We start from the raw sequence: 17,500 nt of genomic DNA, 5'->3' as shown, positions 1-17,500 counted from the left end.
ACGTATGCGCAATAACAATAGTAGGAACTGTCCTTAAATAAAAGTTCAACATATGATAACCACACCTTCAAACGAATTAGCACAAACCTTGACAACAAAACTAAGATGCTTGCGCACAAGCTGTCACAGTGAGCTCCAAACTTAGCAAGAGATGTCACTGCAGCTAAAAAACAACAATGCTGTCTATTAATAATAAAAAAAGTGGTTTCCCCTTCATGGCTAACATAATGCCAAAGTCTCGGCAGGTAGCTTGTTTCAATGAGTTTGCACAGAGGTACAGAGTCCTGTGTGTGGCATGTTACCACTTTATAGGCCACTTGAAAAATTTGAGCCAATTTTGAGAAAAAAAAATTGAAAAAACAAAAACAAATTTGGCATGGGCCTTTTCTGCCCTTGCCCCTGGTGCTTGTGAGAAAGGGCCAATGGTATATAATCCTCATAGGAGAAGACCAGAAAATATAACCATTTGAAGAAGAAATTACAAAGGCAGCACTATCGTCTCAGTTACTCAAAGGCATTGAGTGTTGGTCCAGGTGGAGTCAAACCCACAACCATCCACATTAAAAGAAGTCCAGAAAATGAAGAATTCAGCAGATTATGAATGATGAATTGCAGGTACAGTGTACGTACAGGTGAGCTTAAGATGAGTACATATTATTATTTTGTGTGGCATATAATGTAGCTCCTTAAAATGAACCAGCTGAATCTAAACTAAAAAATACAACATGGCAAACTAAAACGATAGGCATAGCCATTTAACGTACTATAATGGTTTCAAAAACTGCACGAATCAGGACTGTGCAAAGAAGTCAAACAAATAAAAATGTACATATAATTAGACTCAGGATAATAATAATTTCTTTTGAGCTAATAGGTAAAAAGAATCATCAATGAGTCATTAGGTACCTGCTCTGACAGCAGCATTTTCAAGGATGACTCTGTTGTAGATGAATCTTATGTACTTGGATGGGTTCTGGCTCCGGGGTCCTTCACGTCCAAGCAGATGAAGGATTCTGGTGGCTAAAACGGTGTGTTCACAGTCTTCAATGAACTCACACAGATGCCCCAATCCTGCAGTAGGAGAAATAAATGAATACTTTTTTGTAACCATATTTTGAACATCGTGGTATTCTAGTGTTGAACTTGTTGCGCCAAGAAAAGGAAAAATGGTTTTAACCAAATAAATGTAATGTATAAAAAAGGAAACCAACTACCGGTATTTACAATACTTAGTTAGCATGAATTTGTTTATCAGAGTGGGACCCTGAAACACCAAAAGAAATGACGGAATAATACCCAAATGCCTCACTGAGAAGGAATGAGTGCTACACCACAAAAATGTTTGACATTGTACATTATGTATGAAGTATGACTTGAATCACACCTGCTTCCTTGGCCTCTGTGTTCTCCTCAATAATAGTGATGATTGTGTCAACAATGGCTTTCTTGTAATCAAAGCCTCCCTGAAATAATATCATCAACCAGTAAAATAATCAGTCTATGAAAGGAAGAAGAAATCTGGAAAAATAACCTTAAAGATCTCTCAAATCAATACCAGGGCATACACAGACAATGTCTCAGTGGCCATGCTGGGGTCTGGAGATGGAAGCTTGCAGGTGTCACAGGTGTCAGAGGTCCCACCGACCAGATTTAGAAATCTCGATCCTCCAAAACATGATTTTCAGCAACACAAGGAATACATGTTCGCATACGTGCATAGGTACAACCTGTGTACATGATGAAATTTAAACCCACAAACACATGGATTTGCTATTTTGAGGCTGTTTAATTTCTTTGAGATCACCTGGAGCCATTTTGAGCCATTTTAAAAGGACTGTGCCAAGTCAACATGAACCACACCACACCTCTGTCGTTCAAAGGGTGGATAACAAGTTATCCACTGGAATGCAATTGGTTTTGCTGGTGTTTATCCACTGGATAGTGATTTATCCACCTTTTCAACAACCAAGGCCTGGGCGGAGCCCTTGCACATGACAGTGAATGCTTAAGATTCTGCTAAATTAGACTTCTTACAGGGAAAAAAGCATAATTTTATTGCAGAGTTTAGTTTGCGGAACAAACCTCATCTCTGAGCATAGAGGACAAAAAGTTCATCATCACATGATGCTTCCTTGGAAATTTGAGGCACAGTGACCTGGAAGAGAACAAATGGTTAATTAATTTTTTTCAAACAAAATGATCAAAAATAACAAAATTTTTTAACAGTGTGTCTGCTCTCATGAAGGGGCTCGCAAAGGTTTTTTCTGTGGTTCAGGACGATGCCTACTAATTCAACAGCATTTTTCATGGTTTATGAATATGCAGGAAAAGCACATCTCAACAGGTGTTATTGAAATCCAAAAAGAAAATTGGTGGTAACCACACATGGTTACCTCCAATATTCTTTTTGGATACAAAGAGCACTTGCTAAGTTCTGCTTTCTCCGCACAGTTTACAACTGCACAAAAATATTACCGTATTAGTAACCACCACCCATAGGAAACTTGAGTATCGCGAGAGGCACAGAATGTATGTACAATAACAACAATAGTCACCGTCCTTAACTTTGTTTCAATCCCCACTTATGCAGCACCCACAGTTCCTTTAGCAACCATGCTTCAGGCCCTATGCTTGTTCAAAGCCGGAATTCTTGTATACACACATTCAGGCTGGATGACAGTTTTACTCCTTTCGTAAGTTTAATGAGGTTAAACGAAGTTTAACAAAGTAAACAACTAGGAGCGACTGCAGCGTATTGGTCAGTGGTTGTAGTATACTGGCGCATGCGTGGAATACCTCGTGCTTTGGGCTGTATCGCTTATTTATCAGTGTGGCGGGAAGAAGGAGCATTGTGTGGAGCGTTTAGCGGTTTTCTTTTTTTTTTTTTTTCTTTTCTCTGCTTTCCACTGTGTATCAGTGTGACGGGTGCCCATTCTTCTCGGGGGCATGGGGGCTCATGGCTGGGTTGTCAGGTTTTGCCAGCCATCGGTGCAGTCTCCATCTTGGAGCTGGCTGCCAATAGTGGAATCTCCAGGATGTTTCGGGCACCCAACCTCCAAAGAGCGACGATGTTGTTTAGTAGAAAAAAACTTTATTTCAGGAGTTTGGGGGTGATTATGGAAATCAATAGATTTCTTCTGACAAGTTCTAACAGATAAGCCACACCCCCATTACAGGGCTCGAAATTAACATTTTTAGTAAGGCGCCAATTGGCGACTGATCCAAAAATTTTGGTCGCCAGATCTTAACTTTTAGTCGCCATTTTTTTCACTGATGTTTTTTTCTTCATTTTTCTGATGATCATGTACACATGGAATCTTCTTTATTGTCTTAAGTTTACGTACTCGTAAGCTTCTAAGACTGAGATACTAAAACTTAAAAGGAAGCCAGTGCTCGTAAAACATATCATTACGCATTACGAGGTAAATAATCAATGTGAAAGCAGCTTCAGACACGTTTCCTGTGCTTCCTCCGCTTTTGTTAAGTTTCCATTTAACATCGAGTCTATAGCTTACATAAATAGACGAACCTGAACATAAACAATCACCAGTTTTCCATATTTTCAGCGCTAAAAAGCCAAGGCTTCGTTGCAATTTTGATCGACAGACGTTTCGGTACTAGGCCCTGCTCTGCCACATTGTTGGTAGTCGTACCAGGCTCCATTCTTGTTTAGGTTACTATAAAACTAATGCGCAAAACACTTGCAAGTTGCGGTTTTTTTTCCAGTTTAATTATTGAGTTGCATTAATGAATTCCTTTCAGCTTATCATACAGGTGAGGTTTACACTAACAGAAGCGACAAATGCTCTTAGTAATAACCCTTTCTGAAGGTTGAGAGACACTTTGACTTCAAGTTCTTTCCTGTTCTGCTCTTCTTATACCTCCCCCCCTCTTCTCAAGCCTTGTGCAATGCGTGAATCTTCCATCGGCTTTTGTTTTGCGAGACTCGCATCACGGGCGCGAAGATGACGTCCACCAATATTGTGCTTCTGCAAGGTCTCCTTTTTGAACATGCGGCAACCTGATATAAATTCCGTTTATCCTGCCAAGTGTGGAAAGGCACAACAAATTTTGCATGTCATTTTGTTGTCATCTTTGTCGAAAACGACCCAGGTCAACTCCTCCCGCCACTGCGGAACAAACTTGCATTTACTAGCAGGCTTCTTAAGGGTAACTTGTTCTCTGTCATCAAGTGTTAGCTCTGCATTCTCTGCACTTCTCTTGATGGCTGTCATCACGTGAAGAAGGGAGCCCCATACTCCAATCTTGCAACTGGCTATAGCTTCAGCCTTGACTGCTTCAGTTTGACTCCCACCATCTGATATGACTTTGTCACCAACTGCCGTCAAGGCAACTGTAAATAGAACTGATTCCGGGATCTCGGTAAATTTGGCAGTTTTCTTGAAAATTTCATGCGTTGCATAAGACTCGGCATTGGAGTACAGTTCTTCTGCAACTAGAAGACTCAGCCAGTTACTTCGTGTTTCATCACAACAAAGAAAAAGCGAAACAGAATTATACAAACAATCTCCGTTTGCAGTGGATTTTAACGCCACAGGATGACCTGCTGGTTTGTGATCGATGTCTGGTATCAGGCTGGTTCCAAGGTCGTCCTTTGCCAGCTTGCAAAAATCTGCTTTATCCGCCTGAACGGCCCACAACAAGCTCAAATCATCGATCAATTTCTTGCACGATTCTACATTGTTTGCATTCAGCAAAGTATGCAATGAATTTAAGGCATCTTTTGACCTAGAATTCGATGAAATATTCATGATCTGACCAGGGATCAGACCTCATGTGAACTTCACGCTTCAATGATTTCACGTGTTGTTTAGTGCGCTCGCAATACCAGCTGCTGAATCAAACATGGCCCTCGATTATGAAACATGGAGATCGAAGAGCCAGAAGAGTCGTGGGTTTGTTTTGTTATTTCTGTGCGCATAAATCATGCATTTTATCCAAAACTACGGTTGATTTGCCTTTGCGGTTAAAAGGATGAAGGAAAAAGGTGAAGGTTAGTCGCCCACTGGCGACTAGCTCTAAAAATCTAGTCGCCAACGCTTGATTTTTGGTCGCATGGGCGACCAGTGAGTCGCAATGTCGAGCCCTGCATTATACAGTAAAAAAATGCAGCTTATCTACCAGTGGTTTTGAAACTTACATGAACTACCAATGATTGCAATTAAATATGAAGAAATGTGCAACTTGTACTTCAATTTATCTTTTTCTTACTACTTGTTATATGGACTGACCTGATGGCATCCACAACTACAATCTTGAATTCATCGGAAATCTCAGACATGAATGATGAAATCTGTTTCATCAGACGATCCACGCTGCTCTCATTGCCAGTCTGGGTAAGAGAAAAGACCTTCATTTTTTGCCAAAAATGCAAACATACGGATACATGTCTGTATTAGTATATTTAACAATACAATTTAGGTTCAAATGTTGCACGAGTGGCACCTCACACTCAATTAATGCCAAAAGATGTAAAAAGATATAAGGGGACAATCAAACATCACGGTATATAATCAAACAAGTTTATGGTTTATGGTTAAGTGCTTGTTAGTAGGATTACGTGAGCCCTTGGCTGCCAATGGTTTGAATCAACCTACCTGTACTTATCAAATAAAAGAATGACTGATTGATTCAAACCCATTTAAAGTGAGGACACATGGCAAACATACCTTCAGCAGTGTAGTAATTGCCAGGGTAGCAATACTACGGTTGACATCTGTGATGAGGTTTTCAAGATCCAAGTTACAAGTGGTCACCGACATGGGCTGAGTCATAGCAACCTTGTTCAAGGTGCGCACTGCTGCAAACCTCAAGGTGGGCCGGGGTGAACTCAGGAAAAGCTGAAGGACTGTATGAGATATCCAAAGAGTGACAATTAAAGATTTTATTCTATCTAATGCCAGACAATTTTACTCATGAATGGGGGCCAGTACAGGGGTAAAGGGGTTAGAATTGTCTACATCCACGCAAAGACTTATATACTCGACACAATATTGCACTTTGGATTGGTCAATGGCTTTGTCAAGAGAATGTTTCAACAACATACATTACCAGTATTACCTGAAATTGCAGGACACAAATCCCTGGACTTAAGGTTTTTTAGATTCACAAGGGCTCTAGCTGCTTCATAGATTACCATCTGTATTAAGCCAAATAAAATAATATCACTACAGTAATATCAATTATCGTACCTTATGACTACAGTATATTAGTATCATCCAACTAGTGGACTAATGCAAATACTGCATTTTGATTGGCTACGCTACTAGAGGACTATTAGTAATAGTCCTCGAGTAGTGAAAAGCGTGACGCTTTCTTTCCTTTTATTCCCAAATAAATATAATTATTTTCAACTTGCATTTGCTAACTTTATCATTGCCTTTTCTGTCCGACTAGTTGGGTGATACTAAAACAATTAGACCCTTCGCCTTCAAGGGCCACGGGTCAATAGCCCATTCAGCTTCGCCTCACGGCCCGGGTCTAATTGTTGATTATTAACACATCAAAGTGATTGCAAAAAGGAAAGAGTTGTACATCAGAGCACATAACTTTCAAAACTTTTAAATTATACAAAAAGCTTACCTCACTCTTATGCCTCAAACAACTTTCCAAAAAGTCATACAAGGGGCTTTCAGCACTGAAAAAAAAGCACTATGTTTAGCATAGCCTTATGGTGCCTCTTCAAAGTAAAGGGAATGATCACAAGAGATACTTCTCATGTGGCTAAAAAAATAATGTGATCCACATCTACGCAAGCTTAAAGATTCGACGATGCTGGCCAGTAGCCTAACTCTAGGATCACCATTTGCACATCAGAATGATCAAGTGTAAATGAAATTAATGTATCTTAAGTCAAGTAATTAAAAAAAATTATTGTTACGTTTGACACTTACACTTCGGGTTCTTCATCAAGATATTTGGATGCAATACGAATCTGATCAATGGAAAACAAGTGTAATAAACTGTTAGTCTCAGCTTGAAAAATAGATAGATGAATAAACAAATGAAAATTATATGCAATTATTATTACATTACTAATACATAAATTGCTGATATAACGAGTACTATGACTGGCTACTAAGATGGTACACATAGGGCATTATTCAACCAATGGGTTACAATTTAAATTACCCAAAACTAAAGGCAACTTCAATGCCAAATTGCCCTTTTCCACATTCATTAACATTGGTTTGGCTGTTGTTTCTCAAGAACGTTGACTAAGCTTTTAATACCTCATTGGTCTCAAAAATAAATAGTTTTTTAAGGCACATGTGTTCAATCACCTGAATTGTGCCATTTTAAACAAGGAATGAACTAATGAACACTCCAGATGCAAAGTAATCACTTCCATCTATAAGCCATAATACATGTACAGCTAATTAACTGTCAATGGTCAGTCTTTATAAGAAAATCTGGCAAGGCCTCAGTTTGAGATTAATTTTTTTCCCATTGAGGCCTCACTCTCTGTGATATGCTTTGCAATCAGAAGATGCTGAAATTTTGCACTCACCAGCATACAGACAGCATAAGGAGATCTGAGGGACTGTTTGATGTACTTGAATATGAGTTTGGACACTGCTAGACGATCAGTCTTCTTCACATGGTATAAAAGTCCAAGAGAATGATACTGAAACAAAGAAAAAGATCAATCCCAGACGAAAAAGGTAGAGCAGGATTGTTAAACTCTGTTTTATATTTACCATGATTGTCGTATTGAAGATGCATGCAAAACTTCATTTTCTGACTACAATTTTTTAAACACATCGTTTTGAGAGGTACATGTAAATGATGCAATGAAAATAAAAAGAGGCCAAAAGGGATTTCACCCACTCTGTTTTTTATCCCTTTCACTTCAAGCTGAGTGCTTGCACATGTTAGACCTCATTAACCCAATGACTCCTAGAAGTGACACTTTTAAACAGATTTTACTCTGTCTTCTGCCAGACGATTTTACTCATCACCTGGGGTTCTCCAATGGTGACTGAGGAGTCAATGGATTAAATGCTTGGAGTATTTACAAAGTTAGGCAAAAAAACCAAAATCTCAAAAAAGTTACTTGGTAAAATGACGCAGACCACACTGATGTTAAATGAGTTAATAAGTATTATTACCAAGTAAGTACATGTATACATTTATTATTTTAAGCATGATAAGATTTAAAGCCAAAACGCTTGTGGGGTGGTGCAAAACTACCTTAAAAATTTGAGCATATACACAGACCAATATGCTATTTCAAAAATTTAACACAAAATCCTGTTCTCTGTACCGGGCAGTAGATATAGTTGTACTATTAAAAATAAAATTTACAGTAGGTTTAACTATTGACACAATTTCCTGCACTTTTCATACCTGGACCATTGTATTATCACTTGAAACAGCCTCTTGTGCTTCATTTACCCAGCGTTTCACAACATCATAATTTGGTTTCATCAAGTGCTGGAAGTAGAACAAAAAGACTATCATGTTAAATGCCCTTAGCTGTTGAAAAGGGAGTGTCAACTGAAACAGAGGATGTAGACTTGGAGGTAATGTATCAGGGTTTAAAATAGTGTTGCCTTCTCCACATCTGAAGCTGGGTCATTTGTATAAGCTGCATCTTTTCGCATTAAAATTTGATGATGAATTGGGGGTGTGGCCTACATGTATCTTCGGGAAAACTTGGAACTGAAGGTCAAATAATTTATTGTTGACCTCTTTAAAAAACAGTATAAAAAACAGAACAATGTTGTTGATGATCATTGCTTTCAAAAGAGTTGTGAATTCAGCTTTCAAGGGTGAGTCCTGCTCATGTTTCATGAATAATGTTATTACAATAGAAAGCAATAATAATTATCATTATTTTATTTTCAAAGAACATGTCATATCATACCAGGGCAGAAACAAGGGCGGCACTAGACACACTGGCATTTTTATCCACAATTGCTTGCTTCAGGTACCGTTCAATACCCTGTAACATGGTGCTCTACAATTCAACAAACTATATCATTATTGTGACAACAACAGTTGATCTTGAACATCAATCTTTTAAAATTATCTTCAAATAATTTACTGACAACAAAACACGTAACTTACATCAGTGATTTTGCACAAAGCGCGAATGGCACTGGCCCGGTACATATCCTCCTTTGTTAAAGAAACAAGACAAAACAAACGTTTCATGCATTTTAAAAAACAAAAAATCATTCAAATGACAACAAAACAACTACAAACAAAAGAATGAAACAAGAACAATGGCAACACACTACCTTTCCAGTCATGTCCTTTGTCAAGCTGGAAAGTAAATTTTTAAGGCAGAAAATTATGAATAATTATCATTATTACTTCAATAAAAGCATGAAAAATTTGCTTCATTGCTAGATTAGCTTTTTAGTTGTTTTCTTCCGTTCCAACGTGTGCTGTGACAATGCGGAATCTTGGTGCTCCTAGCAGATAGACTCTCAGTTCCTTGAAGGGGGGCACTGGGGAATACACTCCTAAATTTACACTTATAATTTTGACTGAAACTGGTCCTATTAATCATCAACACTAATTTCCTTGAGCAAAAGCTACCTGCTTGTGACAATGATGACATCCTCAGCAATATTTGCCAATTCCTTGATTGATAAATACACCATCCTCCGAAGCATCACCTGATTAAATTTAACACAAAAATCTCATACAGATTCTTTGATTGTAAATAATATGCAATTCAGCCTCTTGGCTATCTATCTATCTATCTATCTATCTATCTATCTATCTATCTATCTATCTATCTATCTATCTGTATCTAAAGGCCAAAACTGTCAACACTGAGAAAATGTAACATTCTGACAAAGACATTTGAAAGTTCAGAAGTCCTTACTGTCATTTCATCTGATGAGTCAATACTGTGAACTGAGAGATGTTTTCCGATAACATCATTAATATCTAAAATTTTCCTGATTAATAAACTGGTTAGTGTGCATAAGCAAGATTAACTTTACAACATCTATATTTTTAAATTATTAAATGTTTTACAGTTTTATTCCTGGTACATACCAGGCAACTAAAGCTTAAAATAGAAAGTAAACGGTAATGGCCTCCTTTTTCCACATTCTAACACCAAAATTGTAGATGGCAAAACTGTTTAACTTTGCACCTTTTTATAAGATTAATCAATTTTGATATCATTTAAAAAAAGGTTAAGTCATTTCAAAACGATACACTATATAGTGAAACTTATAAAGTTAGTGTACATATTATAAAAAATAATATAAATAAACATGGCTTACATCTTTGGACTGGAAAAGCTTTGTCATAGCAAAGAAAGCTTCTGTAGCCTCTGTTGTACCAAGATGCTGTCCCTGCAAAACAACAATCAATAGTAATATTAAACTACACTTACCCTACAGTTGTACACAATCTTTGACAATTAAAAATCATTATAACGCCAGCAATTCTCAGGCTAAATGGAGCAATCTGATTGGCTGGTTTTTGGCATGGATTTTACAGTACGGACCATTAAAATGAATATGGTCCATTTCCGTATTTTTTCTCTCTCCCGGAAAAATTCAAGTTGAGCAATACAGAAAAAGTTTGAAATTGCTACTATGATAAAAGACCATTTTCTTTTTTTCTTCAGATTTTAAAAGCGTATTCGCTTAACACCTGACTGGCAAAATTTTGAGCTTTGATTTTTATCCAAAGGCTGTTTATTTGAGTGTAAGGTTTGGATTTCACAGTCCGCCATTACTCATGTTCAAAACTGACCGACCTCAGAGGGTTGGATCTAGGGAAATATAATATCATTTACTCACTAGCTTAAAATTTCAGCGTGTAAATGCAACTTATACATGCAAAACACTAGTTTAAAAATCTGAAAGCCAGAAACTCCCGTGCTGCATATTAATTCAGCCGCGTACACACGCATTGCATTCTTAAACCAGTGAGTCTTTGACGTCATTTTCTCCTAGACCCAGCTCTCTGGACATTTTAAAGTTAGTAATGGTGGACCAATAAATAACAAAATCCAGTTAAAATAAACAGGTGTCTTTTTAAAATCAGAACTTAAGACTTGGGTCACTTAGTGTTTAGTTAACATAGTTTTGAAATCCAAAGAAAAAGAATTGTTTTTTTGTTCATAGTAGCACTTTAACAAAGCAGAATTTAATTTTTTTCATCACAACAGTGCAATATTAATTGTAATTTATAGGGAAAGTGGGTGCAGGGGTTTCCTTTGAGGATGGAGGCTGGACATCCTCGGAGACCCAGAGGTGGCTAATCGGGATGATAGAATGTTTGTGGTGAAAGTTTACTACAAAAACGGGAAGAGCCCCTGGGCACTTACTCTTACCAAACCTGATCTAACCATGTACTTTGAAAATATATCAAACACCCTGGGGATGGGGGGGGTGGGGGGAATTGGGATCATAAACGAAGCATCCTTCTGCAATACAAAAAAACAAAGAAATAAAAATCTTTCGCTTATTGAGACTTTGCTTCATAAATCACGGAAAGTTATGGTAACACCGTGTCAAATAATAATGAGGTTGGCATCAAATGTATTTGAACCTACCTGATTGAGAACATACAAGATTTTCGTCAAGATATGAATGCATTTCCGTGGATTTATCGGAGTCTCGTTGAATGTACGAGCCTAGGAAACCACACAAAATGTTTCATGCAAAGGTGCTTCAAAAACATAGTTTCAGGCAAAAACTAAGCGTTGTGGAGAAATCTGACGGGAAACGTAAGCTTATTCCATACCTCTTGTAGGGCAGCACTCTTGTCAAGATTTTGAAACGGGTTGGATTGAGGACCTAAATCACATGAAAATGAGTGATTAAGAATTAGTTTGTTCCCGGATATGGAACGAGTATCGTTAATCCTTTACCGTCTTCTTCGTCCTTTTTGTCTCGACGTAAATACTGCATGTTGACGACTAAATTCCGGTAAATTTGGTCAAAATGGTTCCTCTCAAAATGGAGACGTGGCAGAACAAAGCAGCATGGGAAGCGAAGAGAGGCAAAAACGTCATGCTAGCTCCCACATAGAGCACTAATAACTACTACACCATATATAATAACACAAAGAGTACACTACGCACTGAACGGCAAAGATGTCATGTATGTACCAACCACGAGTCCCCAACTACGTAAGACACGCTAAATTATTTTATTTCCCAATATTCAGTCATCCATATACACTTACCTTCATCTATACCTATTTACCTCCATTTATAAAAATTTATCATCATCCGTATTACAGCGCAACGCGCTTTTCCGTGGCCATCCAACAAACTTTCACAACAGCCCATGCAACCAAAGGTGTTCAACTTTCAACCGTACGAACTTTGCAAGGAGGCGTGACTGTCAATCAAATTCACACATCCTCATTGGCGGACAATTTAGAAAAAACTTTGTTAGGTGGCCACGGTAAGGCGCGTCGCACTGTAATATACATTCAATCCTGATCATTTACTTTCAATCATATTCATTATATACTTTCATGTACGTTAATTCATCTTCATTTACCCTCATATACCTTCATATACCTTAAGTCACCGTTCATTTACCGTCCTTTACCTTCAATCATGTTCATTTACCGTCGTTTACGTTCACTTACCGTCAGCTACATTCATTTACTGTCATCTACCTTCAATTCAATCATGTTCTTTTACCTTAATATACCTTCGTTCACTTCCAACTAACTTCATTCACGTTCAATTACCAGAGGGTGTAAAGTGCAGGTTGCAGGTCATTCTTTTACCCTAACTGAAACAACCCAAGCAATTACAAAAATGCTAACCTGAGGCTTAAACATAATATTTATATGCCGCCTAATGTTAGCTTAAGTAAAGGTTTGGGTTGTTTCATGATAAGCTCTGATGAAACAATGACCTGCAACCCTAACCTGCAAACTGCAATTTAGACCCTCCATTGAATTCCCTTCATCTACTTCACTACTCACCGTCCTTCATTTACTAGCATTATTTACCTTCATTCACTTTCATTTACCTTAATATACCTTCATCTACATTCATTCGCGTTCATTTGCATTCATTTACCTTCGTTCACATTCATCTGTTTTCCTTAATATACCCTCATTAATGTTCATTTACCTTCATTTTCCTTCATTCGCCTTCATTCTCCTTCATATACCTTGATTCACCTTCATTCACGTTTGTCTACCTTCATTTACCTTCATCGATCTAGCTTCATATTCCTTTCTTCACATTCATCTAGTTTCATCTACTTTCATTCATGGTCATCAACCCGCATTCACATTCATCTACCTTCATTCACATTCATTTGCCTTAATATACCACATATACATGCATAAAATTTATTTCATCTCGAATTTCAGAATAACTAGAGGAGCTAATAGGGAGCTTAAGCACGCGCGTTTTTGAGACGCGGACGGCAACCCGAAGAGAAAATTCTCTAATGGAGAAAAGATACTTAGCAATGTAAATGTGGTTGCGTGAAAACAGGTTAATAGGGAAAACAAATAAATGAAGGGGTAGTTTCTAAAGAAACTGTGGTGCTGCGTTGGTGGGGAAGTAGTATACAAATATTTGGTTTTATCAACGGAGTTGATAATGAAAATTGGCCACCGTACAGAGATTCTAAAAGCTGACGTTTCGAGCGTTAGCCCTTCGTCAGAGCGAATCCATTCGCTCTGGCGAATCCATTCGCTCTGACGAACGAAACGTCAGCTTTTAGAATATCTGTACGGTGGCCAATTTACATTATCAACTCCGTTGATAAAACCAAATTTTTAATAGGGAAAACAGCTCACTTCCGGTTGCCGTCCGCATCTCAAAAACGTGGGTGCTTAAACTCCCTAATGTCTTAGAGACATTACATTTCCAGGTAAAATACATAGCATATACAGATACATACTAAATACATAATATTTAAAGATATATTCATTACAAAGAAAAGCCGCTGTACAAAATGCGGCCCTGGATTCTCTTTTAAAACTAGTAAACTCGTAGGTACGGATACAATCAGGTAGCGCATTTCGCAACTTAGCTGACACGTAAGAAAAAAGAACAAAGACCATAACTGGTCGTTCTAGGTTTATTGAGGGACAGAATGTAATTTCCCCGAAGATCATGCATAAAAAGAGGACGGGAGCGAAAACGTATTTTTCATATAAGCAGAAAAACCCTTTTTTCAAAAAACAAAAAAAACAAAACATACTTTTATCAAGTAATACGAGGAAAATTTAAATGCGCTTATTGCATAGAGATGTAGAGATTGGTTTTCGTAGTAACAGAACAGGTAATTTGCAAATATAAATATCGATATTCTCTTATTTATATTATTATACCGTTTCTTTGACACGAGAATTACAGCGAAATGAAAGCACAACTTTGTCGCGACTTTTCTATGATAAAAACCTGTTCAGAAATCCAAAATCTACGTTAACAGCACACACCAGGCCTACTCCTGAGTATCTGGCTAGAAATCATTTCCTCTGGCCGCGCTTCAGCCATTCGATGAGGGCCAGTCTCGTGCTTCTTTAAGTTGCCTCGCTCATGCCCAAAAAGAATTCTGGGTACTTCTGCCATTCCATGACAAGGGAAGACTCCCGATTCTTTTTTCATAGTTTTTTTCATAAGTGTCGGGCCACCCCAGTCCTAGCAGCAAAATAACGGATCGATTAAAGATTTTAGCTTTCAAAGCTTGCCCAGATTGTGTCAGTAGGTCCTGGAATTCGTCCACAGAAAAGCCAGAGAGACAACTTCACTCGTGAACCGCCATGTTTACAACAGAGCATTTTAGGCGTCCCAGTCTGCATGAAACCATCTCTCGCCTCTGTCTGAGACAAGACCAGACACGCACTGTTCTTACGTTACGTTTATGCCTATAAAATCAACTGAAATATCAATTGCTGGTACAAAAAAAAAAACCCAGCATGTTAATTTTTTTTGGGTAGGCTAGGTATCGAAGAGCCAGAACATTTGCGCATGCGCTTACGGAATGTTTGAACAAGAGAGAAAACGCAGTACCTCCAGACACCGGCGCTGGAGCGTCGTACCAAACGAGTCATCCCGGGATTTCGGCCCGTGCGATCGCTTTTGGACGCAGTTGGCCCTTCGCTGCTTTCTGCTACCGACCTTGCCTCCCGGTACGGCATTGAGGGAGAGATATGTCGGCCCCTAAACCATATGTGACAAATCCCACGCCTACTCACAGCTCCAAACCGCCCTTGTCAATATAGCGTAAGTATTAGATGGCTTATATATTCAAGAGAAAAGTCATTTTATCTGCCATATGGTAAGCACTGGAGTCGCAGATTACAAAGTATGCGTATGCGCCCTCCTAAAGGTAACATACATACAGTCATAAGCTTTTTTCGAATAACTACAGGAGCAAATATCTTGGAGACATTACATTTACAGCTAAAATACATAGCATATACAGATACCTACTAAATACATAATATTTAAAGATATATTCATTAAAAAGAAAAGCAAAATGCAAAAAAATGCAGCCCTGGATTCTCTTTTAAAACCAGTAAACTCATAGGTACGGATAAAATCAGGTAGCGCATTCTGCAACTTAGCTGATTCGTTAAAAAAAAGAGAACTAAGACCATAACTGGTTGTTCCAGGTATATTGAGGAACAGAATGTAATTTCCGCGAAGATCATGCATAAGAAGGGGACGGGAGAGAAAACGCATTTTTTATATAAGCAGAAAAACCCATTTTAAAAAAAAAGGAAAAAAAAAAAAAAAAACCCACATACTTCTATCAAGTAATACGAGGAAACTTAAATGCGCTTATTGCATAGAGTAGTCGAGCTTGACTTTCGTAGTAAGAGGACAGGTAATCTGCAAATATGAATATCGTTATTCTCTTATTTACGATATTATACCGTTTCTTTGACACGAGAATTACAGCGAAATGAAAGCAGAACTTTGTCGCGAATTTTCTATGATAAAAACTTGTTCAGAAATCCAAAATCTACGTTAACAGCACACACCATGGCCAGGCCTACTACTGAGTATCTCGCTAAAAATCATTTCCTGTGACGGCGCTTCAGCCATTCGATTAGGACCAGTCTCGTGCTTCATAAGTTGCCTCGCTCATGCCTAAAAAGAATTCTTGGTAAATCTGCCATTCCATGACAAGGGTAGACTCCCGATTCTCATTTCATAGCTTTTGTCATAAATGTCGGGCCACCCAGTCCTACCAGCAAAATAACGCATCGATTGAAGGTTTTAGCTTTGAAAACTTGCCCAAATTGTGTCAGTAGGTCCCGGAATTCGTCCACAGAAAGGCCAGAGAGACAACTTCACTCGTGAACCGCCATGTTTACAACAGAGCATTTTAGGCGTCCCAGTCTGCATGAAACCATCTCTCGCCTCTGTCTGAGACAAGGCGATCGCTTTTGGACGCAGTTGCGTAGAGAAACCTGAAAAATCAGGACTTCAAAGGGTTTGAACCCGTGACCTCGCGATACCGGTGCGACGCCCTAATCAACTGAGCTATGAAGCCACTGACTTTTGGAGATGGTCATTTGTGGGTTCTAACGATGAAATGATATCTAAAATGAATCAAATATTGAACTGCGGATATCATATCATATCATATCATATCATCATATCATACATCTTTATTTACCCTCGGATTTTTAGAGTAGCTTGGTGTAGCTAATATCTCCGAGCATTTACCCTCCCAACCATGATACACCACAGAAGACAGACCGCAACACCGGGAACTACATGCCCTACTCTTTGCGACAAGTGTGTGGTTTCTTTTACGTTCCACAGGATCATGAACATTGTAGGGTTGTGAGACGGGACCTCCGGCTTATCGTCCTTATCCGAGAGGACTAGAGAGTCTAACCATTTGCAGATGGAATTACAAAGGCAGCACTTTCTCCTCAGTAATTTAAAGACCTTGAGTGTTGGTCCGGCCGGAGTTGAACTCACGGCCTCCCGCGTGACAGCCCGGTGCTCAACCAACTGAGCCACCGGTGCGCTGTGAAAAGCAGTCCAATATATGATTCATTTCATACCTCAGTTGTTTAGAGCGTCGCACCGGTATCGCGAGGTCACGGGTTCAAACCTCGTTGGGGTCCTGATTTTTTCAGGCTTCTCTACGCAATTGCTAAAATTGCGTTCATAACTGCGAGGGTTATATAAGGGTTCATAACTAGCTCGCGCTCATCGCGCGGAAAGCACTAGATAACATCGACCTAAACCTGGTGAGCCATATATGCCGCTCACAAAGTGGAACTTTTAATAATTAACTCTTTTTTTTTTCTTTGATTTTCTTTACACCCGTTACTGCAAGTTGAAAGACTGAAAATCAATTCGCTAACAACAGGACCCAACCTGGGGTAATTTACTATAACGTCTCGAAAATGACTGGAAGTACGTACCGTCAAGTTTCGGCCTTGGTTTCAGTCTAAAATCCATTACGTATTGAACAGCGTGTTAGTAATATAAACCGGAAAGGTCTATTGAGCGTTTTATGACTGAAATAATCCTCGCCGCGATCGA

The 17,500-nt window shown here is 38.6% G+C and overlaps 1 protein-coding gene across 1 annotated transcript in view; it reads right to left on the bottom strand.

Moving 5' to 3' along the window:
• LOC138011426 (coatomer subunit gamma-2-like) overlaps positions 1 to 11,996 on the bottom strand; it is a 21,277-nt gene extending 9,281 nt beyond the window's left edge. Inside the window, exons 1-19 of the mRNA XM_068858408.1 lie at positions 11,873 to 11,996; positions 11,746 to 11,798; positions 11,555 to 11,635; positions 10,272 to 10,343; positions 9,571 to 9,650; positions 9,267 to 9,291; positions 9,094 to 9,144; positions 8,891 to 8,983; positions 8,371 to 8,457; positions 7,532 to 7,648; positions 6,915 to 6,955; positions 6,604 to 6,658; positions 6,082 to 6,160; positions 5,691 to 5,869; positions 5,253 to 5,353; positions 2,083 to 2,155; positions 1,385 to 1,463; positions 907 to 1,071; positions 88 to 163 (exon numbers count right to left, since the gene is read on the bottom strand). Coding sequence (XP_068714509.1) covers positions 88 to 163; positions 907 to 1,071; positions 1,385 to 1,463; positions 2,083 to 2,155; positions 5,253 to 5,353; positions 5,691 to 5,869; positions 6,082 to 6,160; positions 6,604 to 6,658; positions 6,915 to 6,955; positions 7,532 to 7,648; positions 8,371 to 8,457; positions 8,891 to 8,983; positions 9,094 to 9,144; positions 9,267 to 9,291; positions 9,571 to 9,650; positions 10,272 to 10,343; positions 11,555 to 11,635; positions 11,746 to 11,798; positions 11,873 to 11,912 — 1,547 coding nt within the window. The 5' untranslated portion in view covers positions 11,913 to 11,996. The remainder of the gene's footprint in view (positions 1 to 87; positions 164 to 906; positions 1,072 to 1,384; positions 1,464 to 2,082; positions 2,156 to 5,252; positions 5,354 to 5,690; positions 5,870 to 6,081; positions 6,161 to 6,603; positions 6,659 to 6,914; positions 6,956 to 7,531; positions 7,649 to 8,370; positions 8,458 to 8,890; positions 8,984 to 9,093; positions 9,145 to 9,266; positions 9,292 to 9,570; positions 9,651 to 10,271; positions 10,344 to 11,554; positions 11,636 to 11,745; positions 11,799 to 11,872) is intronic.
• Between the last annotated feature and the right edge of the window lie 5,504 nt (positions 11,997 to 17,500).

This window comes from Montipora foliosa, chromosome 7, assembly GCF_036669935.1.
Source record: "Montipora foliosa isolate CH-2021 chromosome 7, ASM3666993v2, whole genome shotgun sequence".
Classification (NCBI taxonomy): Eukaryota; Metazoa; Cnidaria; class Anthozoa; order Scleractinia; family Acroporidae; genus Montipora; species Montipora foliosa.
The sequence above is the reverse complement of the archived record's forward strand: the minus strand, read 5'-3'. Positions and strand labels throughout refer to the sequence as shown.